The 25,999-nt window shown below is 39.0% G+C and overlaps 1 protein-coding gene across 2 annotated transcripts; it reads left to right on the plus strand.

The window, feature by feature from the left end:
- On the plus strand, positions 1-25,159 carry UBE2V1 (ubiquitin conjugating enzyme E2 V1). Of its 2 annotated transcripts, XM_072633575.1 has the most exons (4): positions 1-742; positions 16,533-16,681; positions 21,108-21,233; positions 23,361-25,159. In XM_072633575.1, exons 1-4 carry the CDS (start codon positions 478-480, stop codon positions 23,505-23,507), a joined length of 687 nt encoding a protein of 228 aa, XP_072489676.1. In that variant the 5' UTR covers positions 1-477; the 3' UTR covers positions 23,508-25,159. The 2 variants fall into 2 exon arrangements, with proteins under 2 accessions (XP_072489676.1, XP_072489677.1); XM_072633576.1 differs by lacking the exon at positions 21,108-21,233 and having other exon boundaries at positions 575-742.
- Positions 25,160-25,999: the final 840 nt, after the last annotated feature.

Below are 25,999 nucleotides of genomic sequence, written 5' to 3' on the forward strand. Positions count from 1 at the left end.
AGCCGTGTGTGCGGGGCGGGAGGTCCGCAGCTCTGGGTCCTACCACGCACCATGCAGCCCCCGCCTCTCGGGCTGGCCGCCCGGCCTCGGTCCCCTCGCCTGTAAGGCGAAGAGCGCGGCCGAGGCCTCCCGGAGGTTCCCACGTGCTCCAACTTCTCGTCCATTTCTGGGTCCCTCGGAGCGCCCAGGACGTGGATCGGGGAAGCCCGGGTGCTAGTCGACGCTCCACCTGCGGCTGACGTGCTCAACAAGTCCATTAGCCTCACTTGGCGAAGGGGGATCACAGGGAGGACCCCAAGACATCCTGAATGCAGGACGCTCCTGGAGGAGCCCTCCCCGGGTGTCAGCCGAGCACCCACGTGGCCGCTTTGGCAGAGCCTCCTGCTCCCAGCACAGCTGCACCCGACCAAGCCTGTTTGTCCTCGGTCGTTACTACCGACACCTCAAGAACTCACTTCCCAGAACCGGCGCTCGGGCATGCATTTCCGCTCCACTTTGAATTCTGAGGTTGCCGCGCCCTCCCGGGCGCTTCTCTCTTTTTTGGTCTCTCCGCGGCCTGGCGGAGGCCTGCGTCGGTCCGCCGCGCTGGCGTCAGAAGTGACGTCATGGCGCGGCGAGGCCGCGGGGCGGAGAAGGGAACCCCTCTCGGGGAGGGGGGCGAGGGAAGAGGGAGGGGCGGACGGAGAAGAAGGGGCGGACTCCGAGCGGCAGCGACGCAAGATGGCGGCGACCACGGGCTCGGGTGAGCGGGGGCGCCGGGGCCCGGGCCAGCAGCGGGGGATGCGGCGCTGGGCCCGCACGGGCTCTGTGCCGCGGGGAACCCGGCGGGCTCCGCGAGCCGCGGCTCGGGGGAGGCCGGGGCTGGGCTCCGGGGGCCGAGCGGCAGCGGGGCCGCAGGCTGAGGCGGCGCCCGGGCGCCGGGGCCTCGGCTTTGGTTCGCGGGGCCTCTCAGCCCGGGGGGATCCGGGGGGCTGCTCGCGCTCCGGGCGGGCTGTGCCGGCGGCTGCCCCGGGCCCCGGGCGCGGTGGGTGTGTCGGCCCCAGCTGTGGCAGCCGCACCGGAGGCGGGGGCCGGAAGCGAGGGGCTGGGGCGCGGAGAGGCCGCGGGCACCGGAGAGGGGGTGGGGTGGGAGGATGGAAGAGCGCCCCGGGGGGAGGGGCTGCCAGGGGCTGGGGTCGGTGTGTTGGGGGGAGAGGAAGGGAGGGGGTCGGAGACCTTGCAGGGGTCGGTGTGTTGGGGGTACGGTATTGGAGGCTATGGGTTTGAGGGAAGGCACGGTGCACAGGTCTGTGTTGGGGGGGTACCGTGCAGGGTTCTTTCGGGTTGGGGAGGCGACTTTTAATGGTCTTTGTGTCTGGGGGGCAACCCTGTAGAAATCTGTTGGGGGGGACACTTGCAGAGATCTGGGGGGAGGGACCGTGAAGGGGGGGTCTGTGTTTAGAGGGGAACTTTGCAGAGCGGGGTGCGTGTGTGTTGGGGAGGCATGCGGAGGTCTCTGGTGTTGGGGGAGGAGGAACGGTGCATGGGGTTTGTGTGTTGGGGCACAGAGGAATCTTGGAGGGGGTGTGTTGACAGGGGGAAGAACCATGGAAGGATTTGTTGGGGTGGAAAGAGTGATAAAAAAGTAGTCTAGGGGAGAATTTGGTTTCTGAGAAATGGGGTGGGAGCAGGTCAACCCTTACACTAGGGGCCTTCTGGGATGTTAGGATCAGATTTGGAAGAGACAGGGTGGCTGGAAATTGCTGAGGAAGGAAAGAATCTAATTCAGAAGACTTAAGCACTGACCAGTGCCTTTGTATCTGATGGTACCAAAATTGAAAGCTCCTCGAGAGACTTAACTTTGGGGTGGGGGGCAAAGGATACATATATGTAAAAACAAAGTCATTTGAGGAGGAAAAGATATTGATTCCAGAGGTAATCAGGAAAGACCTCTACAGGTAACACCTGACTTGAACCTTGAAGAAAAATAGGGATTCCAGGAGGTGAGATGAAAGGTGGAAGTGAGGAAGCAAGAGAGGTTAGTGTTCTGGTTTCTGTATAATTGTTACTGTCATTTCCTTTCCAAGCATGATTTGTGCCCCTAAAGCATGTTTCTGTGATCATCCATCCCCATAAACAGCGAGGAATTGATCATGGATCCTATTTCCATTTTATAGTTTACAAAGCACTTTCCTCTCAAAGCCCTGGAGGGTAAGTGATAACAGCTGAGATGTGTAAAGTACTTTGCTTTAATCGTTTGATTAAACATTTGATTTTCACAACTTCCAGATAAGGTAGTTAGAGCAGATATCATCCTCATCTTAGAAATGAGAAAAATGAACCTTAGAATTGTCATGAGTCTTGCCTGGGAGTCATCCTCAGTAAACTTGGCATCTGAATCTTACTCCTCCTCCTCCTCTAATGACTGTCCACATCAGACAGCCAGAGCTGCAGTTGATTGATTTGATATTCAGTGCAATAGAATTTGACTTCTGAAAGTCGGAAAGGGTCATCTTAGAAATAGACTGGAGAAGATCTTGTGCTGGTTGCAACTTTAATAATGATGTATTAATGTACAAAGCTCCTGCAACAGGCACTCCTAGAAGAGAAAGGCTGAGTCAGGCCAAACTGCTGTGGGAAACTTCAAACTTGAATAACATCTCTGTCAGGTTGCCCTGAGTTGTAGTGTGTTATTGTGAACCCAGTAGCTATTGGTGTCATGGTGTTACAGCTTTGCCCTGTTGATAATTTCTTACAATTTTGTCTTCATGGACTTGTTTTTAACAGCCACCTTATTTTAACTTTTTGAGGTGCTGTTAATCGAAGGTCCTTTAACAAATGATGATACATTAAGATGAAACCCTTTGTGGCTGATGATGTAGATGTCTTAGAGAATAGTGAGCAAACCCTTCTCAGGGCATCTTTGCCTTTCTGTAACTTGAAAGCTGTTAAAAACTGATTTTGATTCATTGTATTCATACTAGCATAAATATTTTGTTTTAACAATGGATAGCAGTTCAGGCATTGTGTGGTTTGCACCCCATGGGGTTGTTTAGCTGTACATGTAAGCATCGTTAATGTGAAGTCCATACTTAGAAACCTGCCCTCCCCACCAATCCCTGGAAAAAGTAGAACTTATATTAACTCCTTTAGTGACTGAATGTTTCTTTTTGTGGTCCCTGGCTCTGGCTATAGCTACCACCTTCCTAATCTCCTTCAATTCTTAACTGCATAATTTCAAGAGAGTAGGGACTAGACTTCTGAAGTGAATGTTAGATCCCTTCAGGAAGTTATCAGCAACTTGGCTCCTTCTGGGCTGTGATGTGTAGTGATGTGTTAGTAAATAGTTCAGTACAAATCATAGTGGTATATTGGAATGGGCATTGGATTTCATATCAGAAAACCTAGCTAGATTTAGATCCTAACTCTAGTTTGATAGCTGTATGACCACAGGGAATTAACTTCTTAACTTCTCCATTACCTCGTGTGTAACATGAAGGAATTATGCTAGATAATGTCTAGGGTTCCTTCCAGTTCTGATATTGTGTGGTTATAAAGCTTTTTAGCTGTACAAACTGTTTGCTTCATAACAGGCCTGTTGCCTTATACATAGGTACTTAAGAAGCGTTTTAGAATTGGACAGTTCTGTGAGTTAGATAGTGCAAATATAATTGCTTCCAATGAGATTTAAGGCTGGAAGAATATTTAGAGACATTCAGTCCAAACTGTCCTCCCCAGCCCTCCAGAGAGATTGTGAAACAGCTTGCATGTTGTTGGAGCTAAGTGGTATCCACTCTGGGTCTGGAGTAGAAAAGGGCTACTTGGAAATTTTAATTACACAAAGTGTGGTAGGTCACAGTGACTATACCTGTTGACATCTGTTAATTTGCAGTCCATTAGTATAAGATCTAGCTTGCCAGGATCTCTGAGGGCTTAAGTTGCCTTAAAATGATTGATTAATTGAACCATGAACTACTAGTCAAATAATAATTTTTTAATACCTAAAACTGAAGAATAATGCTTAATCAGATTTTATCCAACTCTTGATCTTCTTCCCTAAGAGGAAAGGAGTTTTTAAAGCACATTCATGGTCATTTTCAATTTTTTCTTTACTATCACCCCTTGAGATAGGTTGGGAGAAAGGTGTCATCTGTCTTTCTTATTTACAGATGAGAAAACTGACACTCATGCAAGTGAAGGGACTTGTCCATGGATCTTCTGACGTTTCTTCCAGTATCTTTTCTACTAGATTTTGTGCTGCCTTTGAAGGGAAATGACACAGATTATAGTCGTCAGGGCATGCCACTGATTTTAGACTTAGTGGCCCTTAGGTTAAATGTGGGTGGTATACCATCTTCTTTGGAGACTGGAGGTTACTCACTAATGGGGACGTAATAACAAACTCAGGAGATCAGAAGGGTTATATTTAGGACTCATATACAAAGAGCCAGAGTCCCTGTAATAAAATTAATCGACATTTTTGTGAATCTGTAATATTTGAAAAGAAATAAAGTGAAAATGACCAGCTTTTGGAACATAATAGAATCTTTTTGTAACTTAGTATTTAGTGAGCACCTTTGTGCCTTAATTTCTTCACCTGCATTAATAATTCAAATTTCTATAGAACTTTAAAATTTATAAAGTATTTTGCTCATGGAGCCCTGTTTGAGGAGCTTCCATGGGTTTGACCTAGCATCATCACTAACATTTATCTAGCACTTGCACATTTGCAAAGCATTTTACAAATGCTCATTTGATTCTCATTACAATCCTAGGAGAGAGGTGCTGTTACTAATCCCATTTTACAGATCAGGAAACTGAGGGAGATAGAGGTCAAATGGCTTGCCTGGGATCACACATCTAATACAAGTCTGAGGCTTTATTTTAATTTAGGTCTTCCTGACTCCAGGTCCAGTGCTCTTCCCATTGCGCCCCCTAGCTGCCTCTAACGAATATAAAAGTAGAGCCCTCTATCCACTTCTGACTGATGACATAATGGCACTAGATTTGGAAGGAAAAGACCTGTTTTTGAATCCAGATGTCACTGTTTGCAGTCTCTCTGACCTTGAGCAGACCTTAACCCCTCAGGGTGCAAATTTCCTCATCTATAAAATGTGCAGATTAAGCTACGTAATTTGTAAGTTTCCTTCTAGGTCTAACATTCTCTGACTCTAGGTATTCTTGATATATTATAAGAGAATCAAATTGCCCTCTACTCTCTCATTTATCTTGGGTAACCCCTTCCTCAGATAAACCCTTGGTTTTGGTTTTGGTTTTTAATTTGCTTTGTCCATAATAGCACAGAATTTCAGATGCTTAATTTTGCTGAATTTTAATGTGCCCTGCAAAAAATCTGCCTGATATATTGCTCTCTCATATATGAGAAAGTTGTTCTAAGAAACGATGACACTTGAATGATGCTAAGAGGATAAGCACCCTTTATGAATCACGACTTCCATAGTTTCACCGAAGAGGGATTCTTAACCTCAGATTCTTGAACTTGGTTTCACCCCCTCCCCATTATTTTGATAGAATTGATGACCCTGTATGTTTTATCCATTTTAAAATATTCTAATGAGTTGATAACACAAAAAAAGATTAAGAACCTCTGACTAAGTATTACCATTCCCATTGAATATCAGTTAATCTGTATTACATAATATTTTTTCCCCCGAGGATCAAGGACTACACTGGGCCCTTGCCATGCAGATTCTGTGTATAATATGACACTGAGATGTAGTAATTCAGAATTCCCAGATCAGTTGACATTTACATTAGACTTCTTTTAATGGGAAATCAAACCACAAGCAATTTAAAATAGTTTTTCCTAGAAATCTGTGTTTCTTAGGGGGAATCATTTTAAATAAGTGATGGCCAAAGCCGCCTGAAGGGTTTTTCCCCCCACTTTTGGCATGCTGTGACATCTACTGTTGTGCAGTCATCCCTTAATGGTTCTCTTTTTAAAGGCACTGATATTTGTGGTGCAGCAATGCTGTTTTATGCATTGCTACCTTACTGAACCAGCTAGAAGGGGAGACATACTTAAAAAAAAAACCACATCAAATTCTCATATTCCTTCTTTGTGGCTGTAATATTTTCTGTTTGCTAACTGGTAAATTTACATCTAGGTATGTATATATACATATTTTAAAGTGAATGACTTTTGAAAAAATTGACACATCCAAGAGCTAATATACAGGAAGGAGCAAGAAGAAGGAGCAAGAGCAAGCATTTTCCAGGACAGAAAAATGTCTGTTGTTACTATTAACAGTCTAGCCCAGAGCTTCTTAAACTCTTTTGTGTCCTGGACACTTTTGGCAGTCTAGTGAAGCCTGTGGACCCTTTCTCACAGTGTTTTTAAATGCAAAAATTAAAACACATAAGATTACGAAGGAAAGCGATTATACTGACATATATTTATCAAAAAATTTTTTAAAATTCACGGAAATTCCTGAAATTTATTCCTTGGTTTAGCATAAGAATGTCATTGCTCTGCAGAACGTATCATTTTAGTTCTACACATGAAAAAAAGATTTTTTAAAAATTTTACATCTGTATATGTGTATGTTGTATAGATGAATATGCGTGTTAACACAGTCTTTAAAACTGCTTTACATGGGAGTTTTGGTGTGTGGCTATAACTGATGTTTTTCTGAGTCTGTGGTGCCCAATTTAGAAGGAATAAAAGTCCCAATCTCACTTAACCACCCAGGCCTCATAAACTTAACAGTTTAATGGTAAAAGCATACTTCAGTGAGTTTACATTCAGTCTTTGAAACCAAAATGGATTTTAGTTAAGCTCTTTATCTCTACAAATCCTGTAGGTCTTGTGGATTTACTAGATTAGCTATAGTCAATTTTGGTTTGAGGTGATTTTTTAAAGGGGTTAAATAGTAGTGTTTTTGCAGAACTCAGATTTATAGATAGTGATTTTTCAGTGAACCAAATAAAAAAAATTGGGAAATAAGATATCTTGGTAAAACGTTTTTTTTTATGGCTTTTATATTCAAGAAAAAGGAAGTGAAGCTCTATCTCTTATAGCTCTGTCTCTTTTGATCTAAACAGTTGCTGTGCAAGGTGGGTGCTGTTATTATCCTCATTTTATAGCTGAGGAAAGAAACTGAGGCAAACAGAAATTGTTACTTGCCCAGGATCATGCGGCTATTAAGTGTCCAAGGCAGAATTTGAACTCACATCTCTCTGACTCCAGGTCTAGCATTATCTTCTACACTGCCTGGCTATCACTGCATTTCTGTTTTGCCACTATGCCTTGGTGTCTGCTAGAGCTTATGTTCCCCATAACCTTAGAGAACCCAGTGAATCTCATCGTAATAAGGTAGCAGAGCAAGTCTTTATTTGTGCCCTTTTTTCTTTGTTAGCAAGAAACAGTATTTTTCTGGCTTCTTAAAAAATCCAAGATTTTAGTTCCTGTAGTAAATGTTGTAAATAACATTTTAATGTAAATAGTTTTATTTTCTAGAAAAGTCTCTTTCACTTTTTATTTTTTGGAAGAAGGAAAGCATCTGACTTTGGTTATTTATTTTTAAAACAACTCTTGTTCAACCAAATTGAATTATATTAGAAACTTTCTTTACTAGATTTAAATGTTTCAGTTGTTTGGGGATGGATAATGTCAAAAATATTTAGGTATAGTCTGGGACAGAGGAGCAATGCCCGTTATGCTGTTCTTAATGAAAATTTTCTATTTCTCTCTTGAATTCTTTTCTTTTCTTGAATTATTGAATGCATAGAACACCATTACAATCTTTGTAATTCTTGTCTGAGAATAGATACCTTTTTAATAGCAGTATATTTTCAAGCTCTGTGTTGCTTTGATTTAAATTTTGTAAGTGTTAAATTTAGAGGGTGCTGTGAATAGAATGTTGGGCCTGGAATCCAGAATACTCATCTTCCTGGCTCCGATATTTACTTAAAGTTGTATGACCCTGGGCAAGTGTCACTTAACCTTGTTTGCCTCAGTTTCCTCATCTTTAAAATGAGCTGAAGAAGGAAATGGCAAACCACTCTGGTATCTCTGCCAGAAAACCCCAAATGGGGTCACAAAGAATTAAACGTGACTGAAAAACAACTCAGCAACACACAAGAAGAACAATGGATTTTGAGTAAGAAGATCCAGACTTAAATCCTTACTGAAACATGTATAACCTTGGAAAAGTCACTTTACCCTGTAGACCCCCATTTCCATTTCTTATCTACATGATGAGTCAGAATTAGATGACTTCTAAGGCCCTTTTCCAGCTCTCAAATCTTGTGTATTGCACTTGGCATTTAGGCACTTAATCTCCGCTTGTTGATTGATTGAATTTCTGACAGTAAAGGATTGTTCAAACCTGAGATGATGGCTCCTGGAAGAAGTTATGTAATCTTCTTTATAAGACATTAAGACTTGTGTGGGGTATTTTAGGGGTTGGGAAATGGACTGAGGGGCCCCTTAGTGGCTCTTCTAGCTCTTTAGTTCTAGGATGCCAAGTCTGAGGCACAGAAATACTTTGTATGTACATCATTGAAAAAACAGTATTTCCATAGGTGTGGGTCAGCAAAACTTTTTTTATACTAAAGCTGATCTGCAAAATCTTTGGTAACTTCTGTTTGTCAGACTTAATTTGAGTGTCAGTATACGGTATGAAAGGTACTTTGCTTGATGCTACAACTTAAAGCAAATGCTTCTGTCTTTTTAAAAAAGAAACCAAATTTGCAAATGAATACAGTGCTCACAAATTTCTTGTAATTCTTTGCAGCTCAGTCTCAAGGCCTATGAAGAAATTAAGACAGTTGAGATTTTTAAGAACAATGTTACCCTCCCTTCCCCCATTCTTACCTGTTGAATGTGTGTGTTAAGTCATTTTGGAGAGGTGAATTTAGAGTGTATTTGCTCTAAGCCTATGTTTCTGTTTTATATCCTGCTGATAACCAAACTGGTTTCTCTCCTATCAGTCTATCCTGAGATTATAAAAGCAGTGTTTTGGGAAGATGGATGCTATTCTCTGCTGTGCTTCACCATTGTCTTCAGGGATAAAATCCAAACCCCTCATTGGTTTTTACTGTTATATTATAAATTAACTGCATTTTAACTCTTCAGCCTTATCTTTTAGTGCTTTAAAATAATAATCCTTCTCTAAAACTAGGCTAGTCTCATTGTTGCTCTTTAATACTCTTTGGTACCTTTAGATCATTTTACTTTGTATCTAGAAGTTTTGGAATTATATGCTTTTTTTTTTTTTTTAACTTTGAAGGAAAGGAAAACAAAAGCAGGAAGAATAGGCAATATGTTGCCACAGAGTAGATGTTCTTAACCAAAAGACTGATAATTTGGCTGGGGGAGAAGAGATTAAATTTCTATTATCCCTAACTTCTAATGGAAAGTTAGCATTGCCTTCAATTATGAATGGAGGATAGACTTTGTTTCACCAGACTGCCAGATACAAAAAAGTTTAAAAACGCATATAATAGAGTATTGGTTCTAACTTTAGACTGAGATCTAAAAGGAGCCTATGGAAAAGTCTTGAGGAATCTCTGGAAAAATCTCAAAAGGGAAGCTGAACATATCTGAACAAGATATAGAAGGTCTAGTGGCTACTGGTCCATTTTCCCTCCCAATCTACAAGTTCTACCTTCTTTCCTCTCCAGTCTCCTAAAATGACCTCAGGGAAGAGCCAAAGGTAAAGTAGGTGCCTGATGGGTAAGAAGCCCAGGACTACTTTTCGATTTGTTGAGTAAACTGAACAACCTTGAGTAGGAAGAGTAAAGTACATTCCTTGGTAAGACTGAGCTGAAAATACTAGGCATCATGACCTAGATTTGTGGCATCCAGGTCTTAGGAGTCCTGGTCTACATGCTTCTGTTACTGCTTGCTTAGAATGTCATCATCCCATTTTGACCTATCCTTAATGATTTAAAGTACAATCTCCTATTTGAAGTTTCCTAGACTGTTCCACTCCATATTGACTATTCTGTATAGCCTTTGTTTATGCCAACTTATCTAACATTTTGTAGCAACTATTAACCCTGTGAGGTAAGTACTATAGGTTTTATCCACAATTTTACAAATGAGAAAACTGAGGAGTATTCTTAAGATGCTAAGTAGACTTGCCCAGAGCCTCTCAACTATTGAGTGAATAAAGTGGGATTCAAACCAGCTGACTCCAAATTCATCATTTTATTCACTGTTCCCCACTTCCATTCCATAATCGTATGTGGCCTTCTTTTGATTTTTAATATGTGCCCAAATTGCCAATATTTTATACTTACTTTGTAGCTTCTACAGCACCTGGAATAGGTTGGGAAATGTAGTAGTTGCTAAGTAAAAATTTTTTGAGTTGAAAGAAGACATGGGGGAAGTTACTGATAAATTTGAGTGTTTGTAGGGAAAATTGGTGAACATTTGAAACATTTTTTAACTTATCTGAAGGTTTCTACGTTTATGTCTTTCCCACAAAACTAACTACCGTGTTCAAGGCATTGTGCTAGGTGCTGGGGATATCAAGAGAAGAAAAGTGACAGTCCTTTCCCTCAAAGGGCTTACTTTCTACTGTGCAAAGAAAAATATGTGTGTTTTCTGAGTATCAATCAATCAACAAGCATTTACCAAATACTATATGCCAGGCACTAATCTAAATATAACACAAGATAGGGGAAAGATGGAATAAAAGAACAGTATAGACAGTGTTCTAGCACAATCTCAGGATAGAGAGAGATGCTTAGAAATCTTTGTTCTTGGGTGAAATATATTCTAAATGTTAAACCCTTGCCTAATTGGTTCTAATACTAAGGAATTTGTTCTTAGACACATTACTGTTAAGTCTACTAGGTAACCAGGGGACAATTATCCACGTTAAACTGTTTTAGCTGTAGGAAAAACTCTTAATGAGCACTTAACATTCATGGATAACAAATTAACCTTTACTTGAAATCTGCAGGTTTCTGTCAGGTATTGTTGTAACTCAGACACACTTTTAATCAGTTTTTAAATTAACATAAAAGCTCTTCATGACTTAGAGAAATAAATTAATAATACACTTAGAGAACCATTCACACATGGTCCTTATTGTAGCCATCATTGAGGGACCTGCCTGCCACACTTATTGGCAGTTTGTTTAGCACACATTCTCATAGCATCATAGAAAATTAGAGACCTTAGAGACGATCTCTTCCATTAATTTTACAAATAAGGAAATTGAGGCTCTGATAGGTAAAGTAACTTGTCCAGGGTCACATAGCAGGTGGCAGACAGCCTTGGGACTTCAAGTCTTCTGGTTCTGTTCCAGAGTGTCTGTGGAATCATGCTTGCTTTCATAACAGGGAAGAAATGCATATTAGTTCCTTGGAATTCACATAATAGCATTTGTATAGTGCAAAATGCTTTACAAAATGTTATCTCATTTTTACCCTCTCAGCAACCTGGGAAATACATGCCATTATAATCTCCATTTTACAAATGAGGAAGCTGAGACAGACAGAGGGTGACTTGCCCAGGGTCACACATAGTTTGTAAGTTTCCAGTATAGGATTTGAACTTGAATCTTCCTGTCTCTAGACCCAGAATTCTTTCTGTTGCACCATGTAACTCAGATCTATATAGTGCATTGTAGTTTATTAAACACTTTGCTTACAATAACCCTATCAAGTGAAGGAAGTGTGGAGCAGACTTTATCTTCAGTTTACGTATCAGAAAGCTGAGGCTCAGGGAGCCCAAGTATCTTAGTCAGTAGTCAGTAAACATTTATTAAGAAGCTATGTGTCAGATGCTGTGCTAAGAGCTGGGGATACAAATACACACACAAAAAAAAAAAGCCCCAACCTCAAGGAGCTTACAGTCTAATAGAAGAAGACCACACACCAAAAGGAAGCTGAAAAGCTGGGGCAAAAAGTGGGTATCCACAGATACCCACAATGAAGGGGTATGGTAGAGAAGGCCCAGAGTAGTGCAGCCAGAAGAGAAGTTGTTCTGAGATGAGGGCTCTCAGTTCATGGCTCCACACTTCAATCAAGGCAGTAGTGATGATGACGTGGATACCTAGGTTCATAGGATCTTGCAAAATGATATTTCCCAATAATGAGCTTCCCATATGATTTTAGGACTATCAGAATACAGAATTAGAACTAGAAAAGACCTCATGGTTCATCTGATCTAACCCTTCATTTTATTAATTGACATCCAAAAAGGTTGTCATTTACCTCACATAGTAAATAAATAGCAAAACTGAGATTAAAATTCAGATACTTTTGACTCCATGTCCACGACTCTTTCTTTAGCATCACACTATCCGCAGTCACAAAGCTAATAAAAATGAGAGAACCTAACTTGATCCCAAGTTATCTGATTTCAGATGTTGCATGCTTTTCTCTAGAACAGGGTGCTTTTCATTGAATGTATTTGGGAGAAAAATAAAGGAATATCTTGTATGATTGTATTATCTTCTGGTTATTACATACGCCTTCAAGCCATGATCATTGTGTATTATAGCATGCCTCCATTCCATGTTTCTCTCCTTAATTCCAAACAAAAGAAGTGAGTGGCAGATTAATTTAGATTCTTTAAATATTTGAATCAGACCCTTAAGCTATTCTTTCCATACCTTATACACTAATAATCCTACTTTTTAGTTAGGTAATGGTTATTTATGCTTTAGAAACTTGTGAAAACACAACCCATATTCAGTATTACCCTGGCTAACTAAGCCTCTAACTAGTTTGCTGTGAAAGAATGAGTAAATGCTTGCCCACTGTAGGAGTAATACTGTTGATGTTTTGAAGTTTTTATATCATTGAACACTTACTTGGAATTTTTCTGGCATACCAATCAAGCAATAAACCAAGCTTTTCTACTTGCTGAATTATTTCAAATGCATGCTGTTTTACAACTTGAATCAAATTTAAATTATGCTTTAACACTGAGTATTCTTTGATGTAGTTATGAACTAAAATCATATTATCTGCTTTTGAAGAGTAAAAATATTTGATTTACCATACTCTCAATTCCATTGTTTTTTAAGATTTGTAAAGCATTTTCTTCATGATCCTGAAGTAGGTACAGTAGTACAAAATATACTCATGTCATAGATGAGGAATCTGAGACTCTGAAATTCTGTGATTTGCTCAGATCTATGCAACCAGCGACAGAACCATGATTTACACTGAGATCCTTTGGCTTTGCGTTCTAGTGTTCATTCTGTTATACCATACTATTCTTTTAATACCACATTTTAGTCAATATCAACTATATCTACTTTTTTAATCTCTGGCTACACTGCTTTTAGGAGTGCTTAACTTAATGACCTATAGGTAATGTAGCATGGTGCTAACAAACAAAAGTTTGACCCCAATAAATGTCCTTCCTATTTACTACTTCTCCCAAAGACAAGGAAATTCTAAAGAGGTAAATACAGGAGAGAGAAAGAGAGAGAGAGAGAGAGAGAGAGAGAGAGAGAGAGAGAGTGTGTGTGTGTGTGTGTGTGTGTGTGTGTGTGTGTGTTTATGTTTATGCGTGCAAGCGTGTGCATGTGTTAGGAAGAAAATCAGTCCATATTCAACTCTAGGCATTTAATCTCACTCTTCAAGATATCTTGGAGCTAGAAACGAGTTTTCTTGCTTTCATTTTTACAATGGAAATAAATGAGTCCCAGAAAAGTAAAGTGACATATCTAGTCTCTGACAGAAGTAAGGTCTTCGGTCGCCTCTTAGTCTGGTGCTTTTTTTTTTTTTAAATAACTAAACCATGCTGTAAATGTACAGAACTCTAAACTGCCCTTGAAAGTGTAGCCCTTTCTACCAGACACTCCCCTTCCTCTTCTCTCCACCAATAATTCTAAGGAAGTAAACATAATTTAATGGGGGAAGTGGGGTAGATAGGAGAGTGGAAATGTCTTCATTAAGTAGCGACTGTGCCAAATGCTAGGGACACAAATAGAAAAGCTCACTTTCTGATTGGGGGAGGTAACACATAAAAGAAAGTTTCAGGTAAAGGGCAAATGCAGTAGTAATGCAGTGGTAATGGCAGTAGTATAGTGAATGACAAAGTCCAGGTAATTTTAGGTACGTTAACAGCCACTGCTAAGTGTCTAAAAAGAAAAACAGCTGGGGCTCTGAATTCCCTCCTAAATAGGTGGTTCGTGTCTCATATATCCAGTTGCTGTTACCCTAATTATTATCTCTTCTCTAGACTGGTCACAGAATTTGAGGAGATTCGGAAGAGACCTCTGAGTGACTGTCTACTCAAGTCTTTGACATGGGCACTTTTCTTTTCTGACTACATCATTCCTCTGTTAAGAAACCTTCAGTGGATCTCCATTGCCTTTCAAATAAATTCCTTATCCTGGCATTCAAGGCCCTGCATAATAGCTTTCAATCATCTATCCAACCATATTGTATGTGTCTTTGCTTCCTGTACTGTGTTTTAACTATGGCAAAATATTGATTATTCTTCAGCCTGGTCTTGCACTTTCCTTTGTGTATGTCAGTCATAAAAACTAAAATGGTTACCTCCATCTTTGACCTAGAGAAATCCCCTCCCAGCCTTCAGAGATCAGCTCACATACCACCTTGTCCATGAAGTCTTCCTTTATTTCAGCTGTAATTGGTAAGATTTAAAAGTGGTAGGGAGTTTAGATAAAATCTAATCAAACTCTTCATTTTATCAGTGAGGAAATTGAGACCCAGAAAATTTGCCCCAAATCTCAACAGTGTGAATCTTTCCCTTCTTTAGTCTTATACTTTTATTTTGGATATTTTCTGGGTACTTAGAACTTGTATTCATTATTTGTCTTTATCCCTACTAGTCCTTAAAGACTATTTCATTTGTGTATCCATAGGACCTCACATAGTACAGTGTGCCCCTGAAAGCTTGTTGAATTGAATAAAATTTTCAACAGCCTGTCCAACATAGACACTTGGATATCCCACTAACACCTCAAACTTTTCCAAAACCAAACTCATCATCATCTTTCCTTTCCAACCTTTGCCTCTTCTCTTCATTTTTCTGGTTTTTTGATAGTAGCTTTCTCCCAATCTCTCAGATTCAACATTTATCTCTCTCCTTTCTACTCAGCACTTTAGTTATTAATCCCATTAGCTCTTCGATTGCTGCAATAACTCCTGACAGTTCTTCTTATTTCTAGTTTCTCCCCTCTCTGGACCTGTCCTTCTCAAAATATGCCCAGCTGAGCTTACTAATGCACCATGCTCATCAGTCACTCCTCCGTTCAAATCCTTTCAGTGGCTTTCCATTTCAGACAGGGTTCTTAAACTTTTTAGTCTCATAGACCCCTTTGACAATCTGATGAAGGCTGTAGACCCCTTCTCAGAATAATGTTTTTAAAGGCATAAAATAAAATATATAGGATTACAAAGGAAGCCAGTTAATGAAATAATTACCAAAATTTTTTTTGGAACAAGTTCACCCATGCTAGGTTAAGGACCCTTTATCTATAAACCAACTTCAATCTTCTTTCTAGCCTTATCTCATGCTGCCTTTCTCACATAACTGTTCTAGGCAAATTGGAGGACTACTTGTTTCCTGTTTTCATGCTCCCTTCTCCTAACTCCATGCCTTCAGCATGAACCCTCTTTCCATCTCTACCCATTGGAATCACTCCCAAGAGCCAACTGAATGAAGCGCCTCTTCCATGGCTGCTCTAATCCCCACATAGATTATTGCTGAGAACATCCTTGTGCGGGAGTGGGGAACCTGCTGCCTCATGGACACATGTGGCCTTCTAGGTCCTTAGGTACATCCCTTTGACCATGTCCCAAGTTTTACAGAATTAAGTCCTTTTATTAAGAGGCAGCAGGTTCCCCACCTTGTGCTTTGCATTGTAATTTTATGTTGTGGCCAAGGCCAACAAACATTAGACTTGAAACTAAACTCATACTCACCTCTGTCCTAAACAGGATAGTTTTATTAGAGCACCAGAGTATGGTTTCATTTCTTACATCTTTTTTTTTCACCAGAGAAAATAAATGTAATTTTAATTTCTCTAACCAATCCTAGGTCTAATTGTTCAAAAACTTAAGTGTTTCTATGAACTCACATTTTTGTAAGTCTTTCATGGAATCTGAGCTGAGAAGGACCTTAGAATGTAGAATGTCAAAGTTAGGGAAGCCATCTAGTCCAAGAAATAGGAAACTTTTGGCCTTCAAGATCAGCTTTCTCTGATGCTTTTAATGTCACCTTGTTTCACACGCAAACAGACTGAACTACAGTTTTGATAGTGTTTCCTCCATAGTGTTTCTCTTACATTAGTTTAATATCCCTAGTAACTTGTCCCTTCCACCTTCCTCACAATTTAGATATATTGTGTTTAGAAAGGATTTTTTTATGAAAAAGAAAAAAATACTTTGCTCAAAAGTAACTTCCCAATTTAAAAAGAGGCAAATAATCTTAGCGCATTGAGACAATACTCATAACATCCCCAGATACTTAAAGTTCACAAAGGTACTTCATTTCTTCTCTCATAGGACTCAAGAGAAAGAAACATTCAACCTCAGAAGTGCTGTTGGCGTTATCAGTGTACTAAATTTCTTTTCATTCATTGTAGGAGTGAAAGTCCCTCGAAATTTCCGACTGTTGGAAGAACTTGAAGAAGGTCAAAAAGGAGTAGGAGATGGGACAGTTAGCTGGGGTCTTGAAGATGATGAAGATATGACACTTACAAGATGGACAGGAATGATTATTGGGCCTCCAAGAGTAAGCTTTAAGCAGTAACTTAAAATTTATTTTGCCTCATTATGAATATCTTAACCTTGTTATAGAAAAATTTACCAATAGTTTATTTTTTAAGCTAGATTATTTTTCTTACCATTTTGAGTTTATATATACAATACTCTTCAATTGTTGTTAATTGTTAAATGATAAGGAAAAGTATTTGCCATTAGCTCTCTTATTTAATTGCCTGGTTTGATTTGTCTGACAGTATAAACAGTGAAGTTTGAGGTGATTCCATTTCAGATATCTCTTAGGTAGAAAAGCTTATTAATGGATGGCTGTCATAAAAATTTTTGGAGCATCTGCAGGATATATTTTTTTTAGCCCTTGATGTCCGTTTTGAGTTCTTCTGTCACTTTAGTATTTCTGGGAGTATGAGAAAGTCTTACCATTTCTGAGTGGCTAAAGTTTATAATAAAAAGCTAGCTTTGTTAATATTTATATTTACATTTTCATTTATCTCTGTCAGAAAATCACCAGAAGAAAGAATGCTGTCTATCCATAGTGTAGAAGTCAACAAATGAATTCATTAAAATCTTAATTCCATTTTGTCTCAGACACGAAGTCATTTAGGTGCTATTAAGTACCTACAAGGAACTGTAGGTGATAAAGAAATAAGAAACTTGGACCTTAGCTTCAGGGAACATATAATCTATTGCTGGCACTGTTATTACTTAAAATGTTGTGCATGTTGGCATGATGGGAATATGTGGGCTCTAATTTTTAGTCTGCCACTGAACGGCTGTGTAACTTGAGGCAAGGCATTTTGCTTCCCTGATCCTTATTTTTCCAAACATATAAAATGGAGATAATCTCTGTCATTCCTATTTCTGTAGGTTTGGTGAGGGGCAAATGAGATGATGTAGGTGGAAACCCTTCATAAACTAAATGCTATGAATATAAGGTTTATGGAGTAAGAATTACTGTTCCACTTATACAAGTATTAATGACTTCAGTGTTAGATTAACAGCAACAACAATTGCATACATGTTGATTAATAGTAATTTTTATATTTAATGCTTGGGAGTAAAGTTGTACCCTTTGAGTTTTGAATCAGTTTTAACTTTGGTAGATGTTTCCTCTCATCAGTGTGTGTACCATCTCTGCCTCTTATCTCAGAAATATTACTGTGGTCTGTCTCTCTTGTCTCTCATTTCTTGCTGCATCATCCTTTTCTGGTTATTATGCTACAGTCTGCTTAATATGTACCCACCATTAGTCTTTTAATCTTTTTTTTTTTTTTTTTGAGGCTATTGGATTTAAGTGACTTGCTCAGGGTCACACAGCTATGAAGTGTCTGAGACTGGATTTGATTCCTGTCCTGATTCCAGGGCTAGTGAGCTATCCACTGCACCACCTAGCTGCCTGTCCCTTGCCTCTTAAGTTATTTGTAATTTAGATTTTTTTGGTGACCATTGTATCACATGTGACACTTAACTGAATCATTTATCTTAACTGTTGGAGATACAAGGTCTTGCAGGAAATACCTGATTACAAGTGCTTTTGTGATTTAAGAAAACTTTTGAAAAACTAATGCTTGACTTATGGGCATAGACGTTGCCTGCATGTAGTATTAACATCACGGTTAAGTCGTAGACATAGACCAGAGAGAGACAAGATAGTCCTACTGCTCCCTAAGATTTGTTAGCTTTCAGAGTACACCTCTGCTGGTTTCCAAACTAGTGACTACACTTTTGCTACCTTTAATATCAATGAATTGTTTCATCACCAACTTTTAAATGCACCTTAAAGAGCTATGTCCATTGCTTTGAAGCACAATGTTCCATTGGTTCATTAGAGGTGAACTTGTATTTATTTCAGAATTTTCGTTAAATTCCTATAGTGCTCATGAGAAAGAAAAATAAAAACCCAAAACTTTCTCTAGTATTGGCCTCATTTTTGGCTTTCATTTTGTATATATAATAGATATTTTCATATGTCTGACCCCTTGATTTTTCAATGTCTCCATAAAAAAAACACTTTTAACTTTGGCTGTTATTTTTTTTCTTAGTATTCTGTTTTTGGAATCAGTGATTCTCTTCTTTCTACCTCCCCCATTCCTGACTTTTTGCTTAGATTCCAGGTGTTTTATTCAGCATTAAGCAAAATGCATAGAACTGAGAAAGATTACAACTAAGTTGCGTTTGTGGAGAATCCAACCATGTTCTTATCCAGCAAAAACATGGTGTCTGCACTTGGTGCTGGGTATACAAACATTGCTTCTGATACTGAGCAGTGTTATAACACAGCCGTTTCTAAATCGTGAAACTGGTTGAATTCCATAGAGGAAACCCAGACGGCACCTCATTTCCATTAAGATTATTGAGATTTAGTGATTTTCCCAGGTACAACTAAATACATCAAAACTCAAGCTAGATTTTCTTGCTCTTTTTTTTAGTTGGATTTCTGGCTTGATATTTTAGCAATTTTTATGAAATGTGGAACATGACAGGTTATATAGTGTATCAAAGAAAATTGAAGTCACTTTTTTAGATGTGTGAAGGACTTCAGATCATATGGTCTGACTTATTTTAAGAATTAATTTATTTTATTCTGAACTTAAGTATGAAATAAAAAGGACGTTTCCATAAAAATAAAAAAACAGAAAAAAGGAATGTACATGATGCTACAGATCTCTTTTATGTACAGCTTGCTTTTCTGTTAGAACATTTAATAAATTCAGCATTTAGCTTTCAAAGCTCATCTACTTTTCTGTAATTCTTTTTGTGTGTATTTAAAAAAAATACTTGTTTGACCCTTTTGAGGGGGAGGTAGTACTTTATTCCTAGTCCTACCCTCTCAGTCCCACCTTATCTCCAGCTCTGCATTGGTTAAAAAAAAAAAAAGAAAGAAAGAAATAGCCTTGTAAACAAATAAATGTAGGCAAACAAAACAAATTCTCACGTTAGCTGGGCCCAAAACTGTATGTCTTTTTATCTCGAATCTGAGGGTATGAGGTCTCATGCTTCGTTATTGGTTCTCTGGAATCATGGTTGGTCATTGGTTTTTCAGAGTTTTTTTCTTTATAATATTCTACATTAGTGCATACAAATCAACCCAGGTTTCTCTGAAACCATGCCTCTCTCATTTCTTGTAGCCCAAGAGTATTCCATGATATTCATATACTGTGCTGGTTCTTATTTAAAGAGGACAAAACTGAAGGCTTAGAAATGTGAAGGGGACTTGGCCAAAGTCTCTCAAGGTTAAGGACAAGCTGGGACTAGACGCAGATCTCCTAACTTCTTGACCAGACAGTACAGGATATTTATATTACACAGACCTGAGACCCTTTTTTTCTTTGTTTTGTTTTCTTGGGTGATATTTCTCTCTTTGGACTTTTCTTTGCAAAAAACACTTTATTATAATTCTCTGAAAATCTTGTTTAAAAAAATAACTACATGATATATCTTAGGTGTCTCTACATACTTAAGGAGTACCTACTGAATTTTAAAATAATCACTCATTTTCATTGGTAGACAGTGATTAGAGTCTTTAAGAGTCTGTTCCATGTATCTTGTGCTGTATTTCAAAGGCTTGTTCTAAGATGTTTTGTTTTTATCTAAGCAAAAGTATATTTGGTTTGGGCTGAAAATTTTGTCTCTTTCAGTGTCGCATGTATTTGATTAATCTGTCTGGCCACTAGATGTCACTGTTGCAAAGGAAACCACCAAATGAGCTTAAGGTTACTTATACATATACTGAACATTAGGACGTAGAGCTGGAAGCAAACTTGGAAGCCTTTTAAGTCCAGGCTTTTCATTTTAAAGATGAGGAAACTGAGGCTGAGAGAGGTTCAGTGCTTTCCCCACAGTCACACAGATAAGAAATAACAGAGCCTGAATTTGAACATAGGTTTTCCAACTCCAAAACCACTACTCATTCATCTATATTGTCTTTGCCTCCTCTAAGTGAAGAATGTGGATGGTTAGCTCTGGAATAGAACCCCAGACCTTAGAGAGCATGAATGAATGCATCTAAACCAACTTTCTCCTTGTTTTATATATGACCAAGCTGAAAGACAAAGAAGGGAAATGACCTGTCCAAGGTCACACAGTGTGATAGTATTTCAGTTCTTCAGAGTAGGAGTAGTAGAAGACAACACCTTATCTGGTTGGTACATAAATGATTGGACTGCTGTTGCTTTTTCTGAAATTTGTTTAGTAAAAGTTCTAGGATTCAAAGAAACCAGGTCCAGGACTAGTTGGTGCTGCCATGTCAAATAGGGGAATTAGTTTTCTGGTGGGAAAATAGTGATACATAACTTAATTTGAAACCAGTATACTTGATTCCACAAACAAAAGCATTATTTCAAGTGCTATGTTCACTGAATGTTTTATGTTCTAATATGTTTACTGTCATGATCCAAAGTTGATTGTTGACTGTCTATATGCCCCTCTTCTTTTTCTAGACAATTTATGAGAACCGAATATACAGCCTTAAAATAGAGTGTGGACCTAAATATCCAGAAGCCCCCCCATTTGTAAGATTTGTAACAAAAATTAATATGAATGGAGTAAATAGTTCTAATGGAGTGGTAAGTTGTATTTTTCCCTCTTATCTTCACTTGTATTCTTCTAGAATAAGAATCATGTAACATTAACTTGAAAGGGTAATTTTAATCATTAGGACTTTAAAAAAAACTTTGAGTTTTTTTAATTGTAAAGATAATATATAAGGAAAATCTGTGTTGATTATACAAGTTAGTAGATATCTGTAGGCCTAAGTCCATAATCCCTAGTCCTTCAAACATTGATTAGCACTGAAGAAGATATGAGGAAGATAAATAATAGACTGGCCATTTTTTCTCCCTGCTCTCTATCCTGTATTTCCAGGGTACATGCATTTGGAGAAGAGCAGTGATAGTAGAATTTGTAGCAATTCCTTAGTGTCGCCTGTATTCTTTCTGTGCAGTATCCCTTTGGCCATTACTTATCAAGGGCACAGTGTAGTGGAAAAAATAGTGGACTTGGAGTCAGAAGACCTGGATTCAAACCCCATATCACACTTAAAAGTTTTTGTGCTTGCCTTTGGATCCATGATTCTTTACTTGTAGTAAATATTTGATAAATGTTAATTGTTGTGACTTTGGACAAGTTGCTTCCCTTCTCTAAGCCTCAGTTTGTATATCTTGTGCACTATTTCTGTGTGTAAAATAAGGAGATTGGACTAGGTAACCTCTAAGATTTCTTCCGTTCCTAAATCTGTGGTCTGTAACATTGGGCTAATGCTACTTGTGCTGACTCCCATAGATTTGTTGTGAATGATGCTTAATGTAAACTACTGTCTCTGAATTGAGGCAGTAATATTTAAAAGTTAAGGTTTATGATTATATCTCTGTATCCCCAGGCACTACCATTGATAAGTCTCTCTTCCCCCTGTTTGATTCTTTAGGTAGAGACTGTTTTTGAAAATCTATCTTTATATGTTTCCCAACAGCACATTGAATACAATAGGTAATAAAGAAACCTTCTGGATGGGGCAGACTTTTTTAAAGTCATTATTAAAGAGTACCTCAGGCAAGAAGGACCAGTACCATTGGTAGAGAAAAGGACCATTAACCCAGTGATCTGGAGTATTAGGAACAAGATAGAACCTCAGATTTGGTCAGATGTTTGGCTAGGAGAACTTCCCTTTTCCTGCCTTGGATTTTTTCCTTAAATATGAAGAAATATTAAGCAATCGCCTATTATGATTGTTTTCGAACAATTATGTAACCTTCCTAGAGTAAGAACCATATCTCTTACAGAAGCAAGGGCAGGAGGCAACTCAAGGTTCCCTTACTATTTTTCCTTCCCCTCAGTAACATTAGTTTTAAGAGCAGAAAGGTGAAGACTTGAAAGAAGGGGTAGGAAGAGGGCTACTGCCTTTCTTTGGAGTAGAATGTCTGAGTTAGAAGAGGCTTCAGAGGTCCATCTATTCAGCCTGTTTCTGTAGGAACTCCTTCCTTTACACCATCCCTGACAAATAGTCATTCAGCTTCTTCTTGAAAAGACCAACAGTGAAAGTGGCCTCCCTCCATCCCTCCTGAAGTAGCCCACTCCACTTTAGGACAGCTCTGATTGTTAGAAAATGTTTCCTTACATCTTTCCAAAATATACTTCCTTGCAAGCCTCTAACCTAATTGGTCTTGGTTCTGTCCTCTGAGGTCAGCTAAATCTAATCCTTTATCCTCCACCTGACAACCCTTCATATATTTGTAAACAGGTACCATGTCTTAAGTCCCACCAGTCTCTTTATGTATCCTCCCCCAAATTCTCTGCTCCAGGCTAAACATCCACAGTTCCTTCAACCAAATATCCTATGATTTAGTTTCTAATTTTCTGTTCTGGCTGACCTCTTCTGGACAGATTCCAGTTTGTCAGTGATCTTCCTAAAATCTAGATTCCCACATTGAGCACAATATTCAAAATGTAACTGGGTCAGGGCACCATACAAAAGGACGTAATACCCTAAAATCTGCTTAGTTGTTTTGCCTGTCATATATCACATGAAGGTTAAGGTTAGCGATTATATTATCAGAAGATAAATTTGGAAGAAAAAGGTAAAAAGTATTTTTCTTAAAATTACTGCTTATAGCATCTGAATCCTAACATACACTGACATACATGAGAGGTTCCAGAGCTCTATAAATTGATGGATTTTTGTTGAATTCTTTTTTTAGGTGGACCCAAGAGTCATATCCGTGCTAGCAAAATGGCAGAATTCATATAGCATCAAAGTGATTCTGCAAGAGCTTCGACGTCTATTGATGTCTAAAGAAAATATGAAGCTTCCTCAGCCGCCTGAAGGACAATGTTACAGCAATTAATCAAAAAAAAAAAAATATTCCCCCTTTATTCAGTTTTAAGCTGTCTTCATTTTCCACAGTAGTAAATTTTCTAGATGCATCTTATAGACCTCAAAGTACTGGAAAGGAAGTTCCCATTCAAAAGCGATTTATCTTAAGATACTGTAAATGATACTAATTTTTTCATTTGAAATATAAGTTGTGCTATAACAAATAATCTTGTCATGTGTAACCACTGTCCACTTAGTTGAACTTCTGGTATCAAGAAAGTCTATTTAAATTTATTACTGTCATAACCAGTGTGGCACATCTAACTCAACTGTGAAAAAATATATCACACAATCACCTTGCTGCTTATATGGCCAAGGATTCCACCACCCTACCCCTATTGCTACCCCTTTGCAATAGCATTCCAGCACTGAGCCATTTATTAAAGTAGACACAAAGGTTTTAACTTCCAGTATGACACAGGAAGCTTAATGGACTACTATTGAGGGTGTGTGCTAACCTGTCACCCCTCCCTTTGTGCTGGCTCTAATAAAGGCTGACAATGCTGGTGTCTTTAATTATTAAATTCTTTCCATTTAAAATGGTGCCCCAGCAAGCCATTTTATTTCCCCACAACCTTTGGCCAATGCCTAGATTGTATCCCTCTCCCACCCCCTCATCCATTCTCTCTTACATGGGTCTTTGGTGAGGGATTCAGGGTTCTTTCAGTGTCTTCTTTTCCCCCACCTTCATCCCGGGGTGCTGCTCTTCCCTTCTTCCTAAAATCAGTCTCCCTATTTCAGTGATATTTCCTTGCTTCTGGCCAGTAGCCAACCCAGGTAGGGTTGGAAGAAATCCCTGACTTCTTTTGCTTCTCATTTTTGGAACTACATTTAATCATCACCAGCCTGGGAAATAAATCTCTAACCTGTTTGCAGACCTGGATCACCCCCTGCACCAGTCCTGCCACGCAAGGATGCTAGCCGTGGGCAGGGTTTTTAGCTCAGCTCTCGATACAGTGACAAAAGCAGTCATTTCCCAGGATCACTCAGATCTGCCAGCTTAGCAAAGGTTGTCATAGTTAAAAAGAAGATTCCCTAAGCACACACTCCAGCTGAAAAAATTGGACTTGGCCTTGAAAGTCGAAGACATGTGACTTGACAAGCATTGTGCTCACTCGGTTGCTCTTTGCCATAGCTTACTTAATAACAGGTTTGAATTCACTGGTGGGAACGAAACCTTCCATTTGAATTTGGTGCAGATTTAGGGTTTGGCATTTCCTCCTTTCAAGCTCTTCAACAAAGATTGAAAGGGGAAAAACCTGGGTGCATTGCAGATCCCAGAATCTGGCTGGCAGAACTCCCTGGCAAATCACTGCCTTTTCTGATTCACTGTCTTGGACCACTAGCTGCTGCAATGTGGATACAAGCTTCAATAAAAACAATTAATTGTGTCCAAGGTTTTTTTTTAAATTCCGTATTTGTGTAAATCCACATTTTAAAGCAGCAGCTGTCAAGTCAGAAAAAAAGAATTGTTTCCATTAAAACTCTTTTGGGGAAAATATTCGTTGTAAGGATTTCATATCCTCTGTAATTAAAGTTTAACATAACAGTATTCCATAAGCAGCCTTTTTATTGTCAGACCATTGCCTGGTTTTAATATAATAAAGTGTGCGTTAATATTAAGAGGCTGCAGTCTTATTCCTCTTAGCTTATTGATTTAGGAGCAGAATTGCTCTGAGCTGTGGCCTTTAATGTCCTGGATGCTAGAAAGAGAGCCTTCTGTGCCTAGCTAGTTCATAACCTCTTTTGTCATGTGTTCAGTTAATGTAGGTTTTCCAAATAAGTTCTCCCTAACCACTGTACTTTCTGCCCTGATAAAATTTATGGCCAAACAAAACAAACACTAGGATAGTGGGAAAGGATCCTTTCTCCCCTTGTCTCAGCAACTCTGTTACTGTTAGGACTTTTTTTTGTGATATCTTGCATTTCTTTCTGTTTAAAGTTGCTAATCAATTTCCCCAAGAGGTTGTCCATCTCTTGCTGAAAGGAATTGATAGCTTTGCTGATTTAAGCTCCCGAGGTGGTTATCTTGGTGGATTTTAATTGTTTGAAATGAAACAGTTTTGATTTTGAAGAACTGAAAATTTGGGTGACCAAATAAAGTTTACTTGAATAGTTGAGTGAGGTGATGGGTACTCAAGAAGTTACTGAGAAGGTACAGACCTGGACCCTGTTACTGTTAGGGAAGACTAGACTACCATTACCATGTTTGGGAGGTGTTCCCCTTGTCCTCTTCCAAGTATTTCTTTGGTTTGTTAGCTTTCCGTTGATTGCCTTCCTCCAAGAAGAAGGCTTTTGGGTCACCCTCAGCCATGCAGTACCTCTTTAGACTGAGAGAAACAACCACTGGAGAAGGGAGGCGGGATGGGATTCCTAAACAAGTCCCCACAGGAAGAATGGTTTGAATCTCTGCAAAAATAATCCTTATTTGGGGCCATCAATGTGAGTTGCTTTTAAGAGAGA

This window comes from Notamacropus eugenii, chromosome 1 (genome assembly GCF_028372415.1).
Source record: "Notamacropus eugenii isolate mMacEug1 chromosome 1, mMacEug1.pri_v2, whole genome shotgun sequence".
In the NCBI taxonomy this organism is placed as follows: Eukaryota; Metazoa; Chordata; class Mammalia; order Diprotodontia; family Macropodidae; genus Notamacropus; species Notamacropus eugenii.

Excerpts from the sequence above, each read along its gene's own strand:
- UBE2V1 (XM_072633575.1), top strand. The coding sequence starts at position 478 with ATGCATTTCCGCTCCACTTTGAATTCTGAGGTTGCCGCGCCCTCCCGG. Across the intron at positions 743-16,532 it reads GGCGGCGACCACGGGCTCGG|GAGTGAAAGTCCCTCGAAAT; the intron begins GTGAGCGGGGGC and ends CATTCATTGTAG. Across the intron at positions 16,682-21,107 it reads TGATTATTGGGCCTCCAAGA|ACAATTTATGAGAACCGAAT; the intron begins GTAAGCTTTAAG and ends TTCTTTTTCTAG.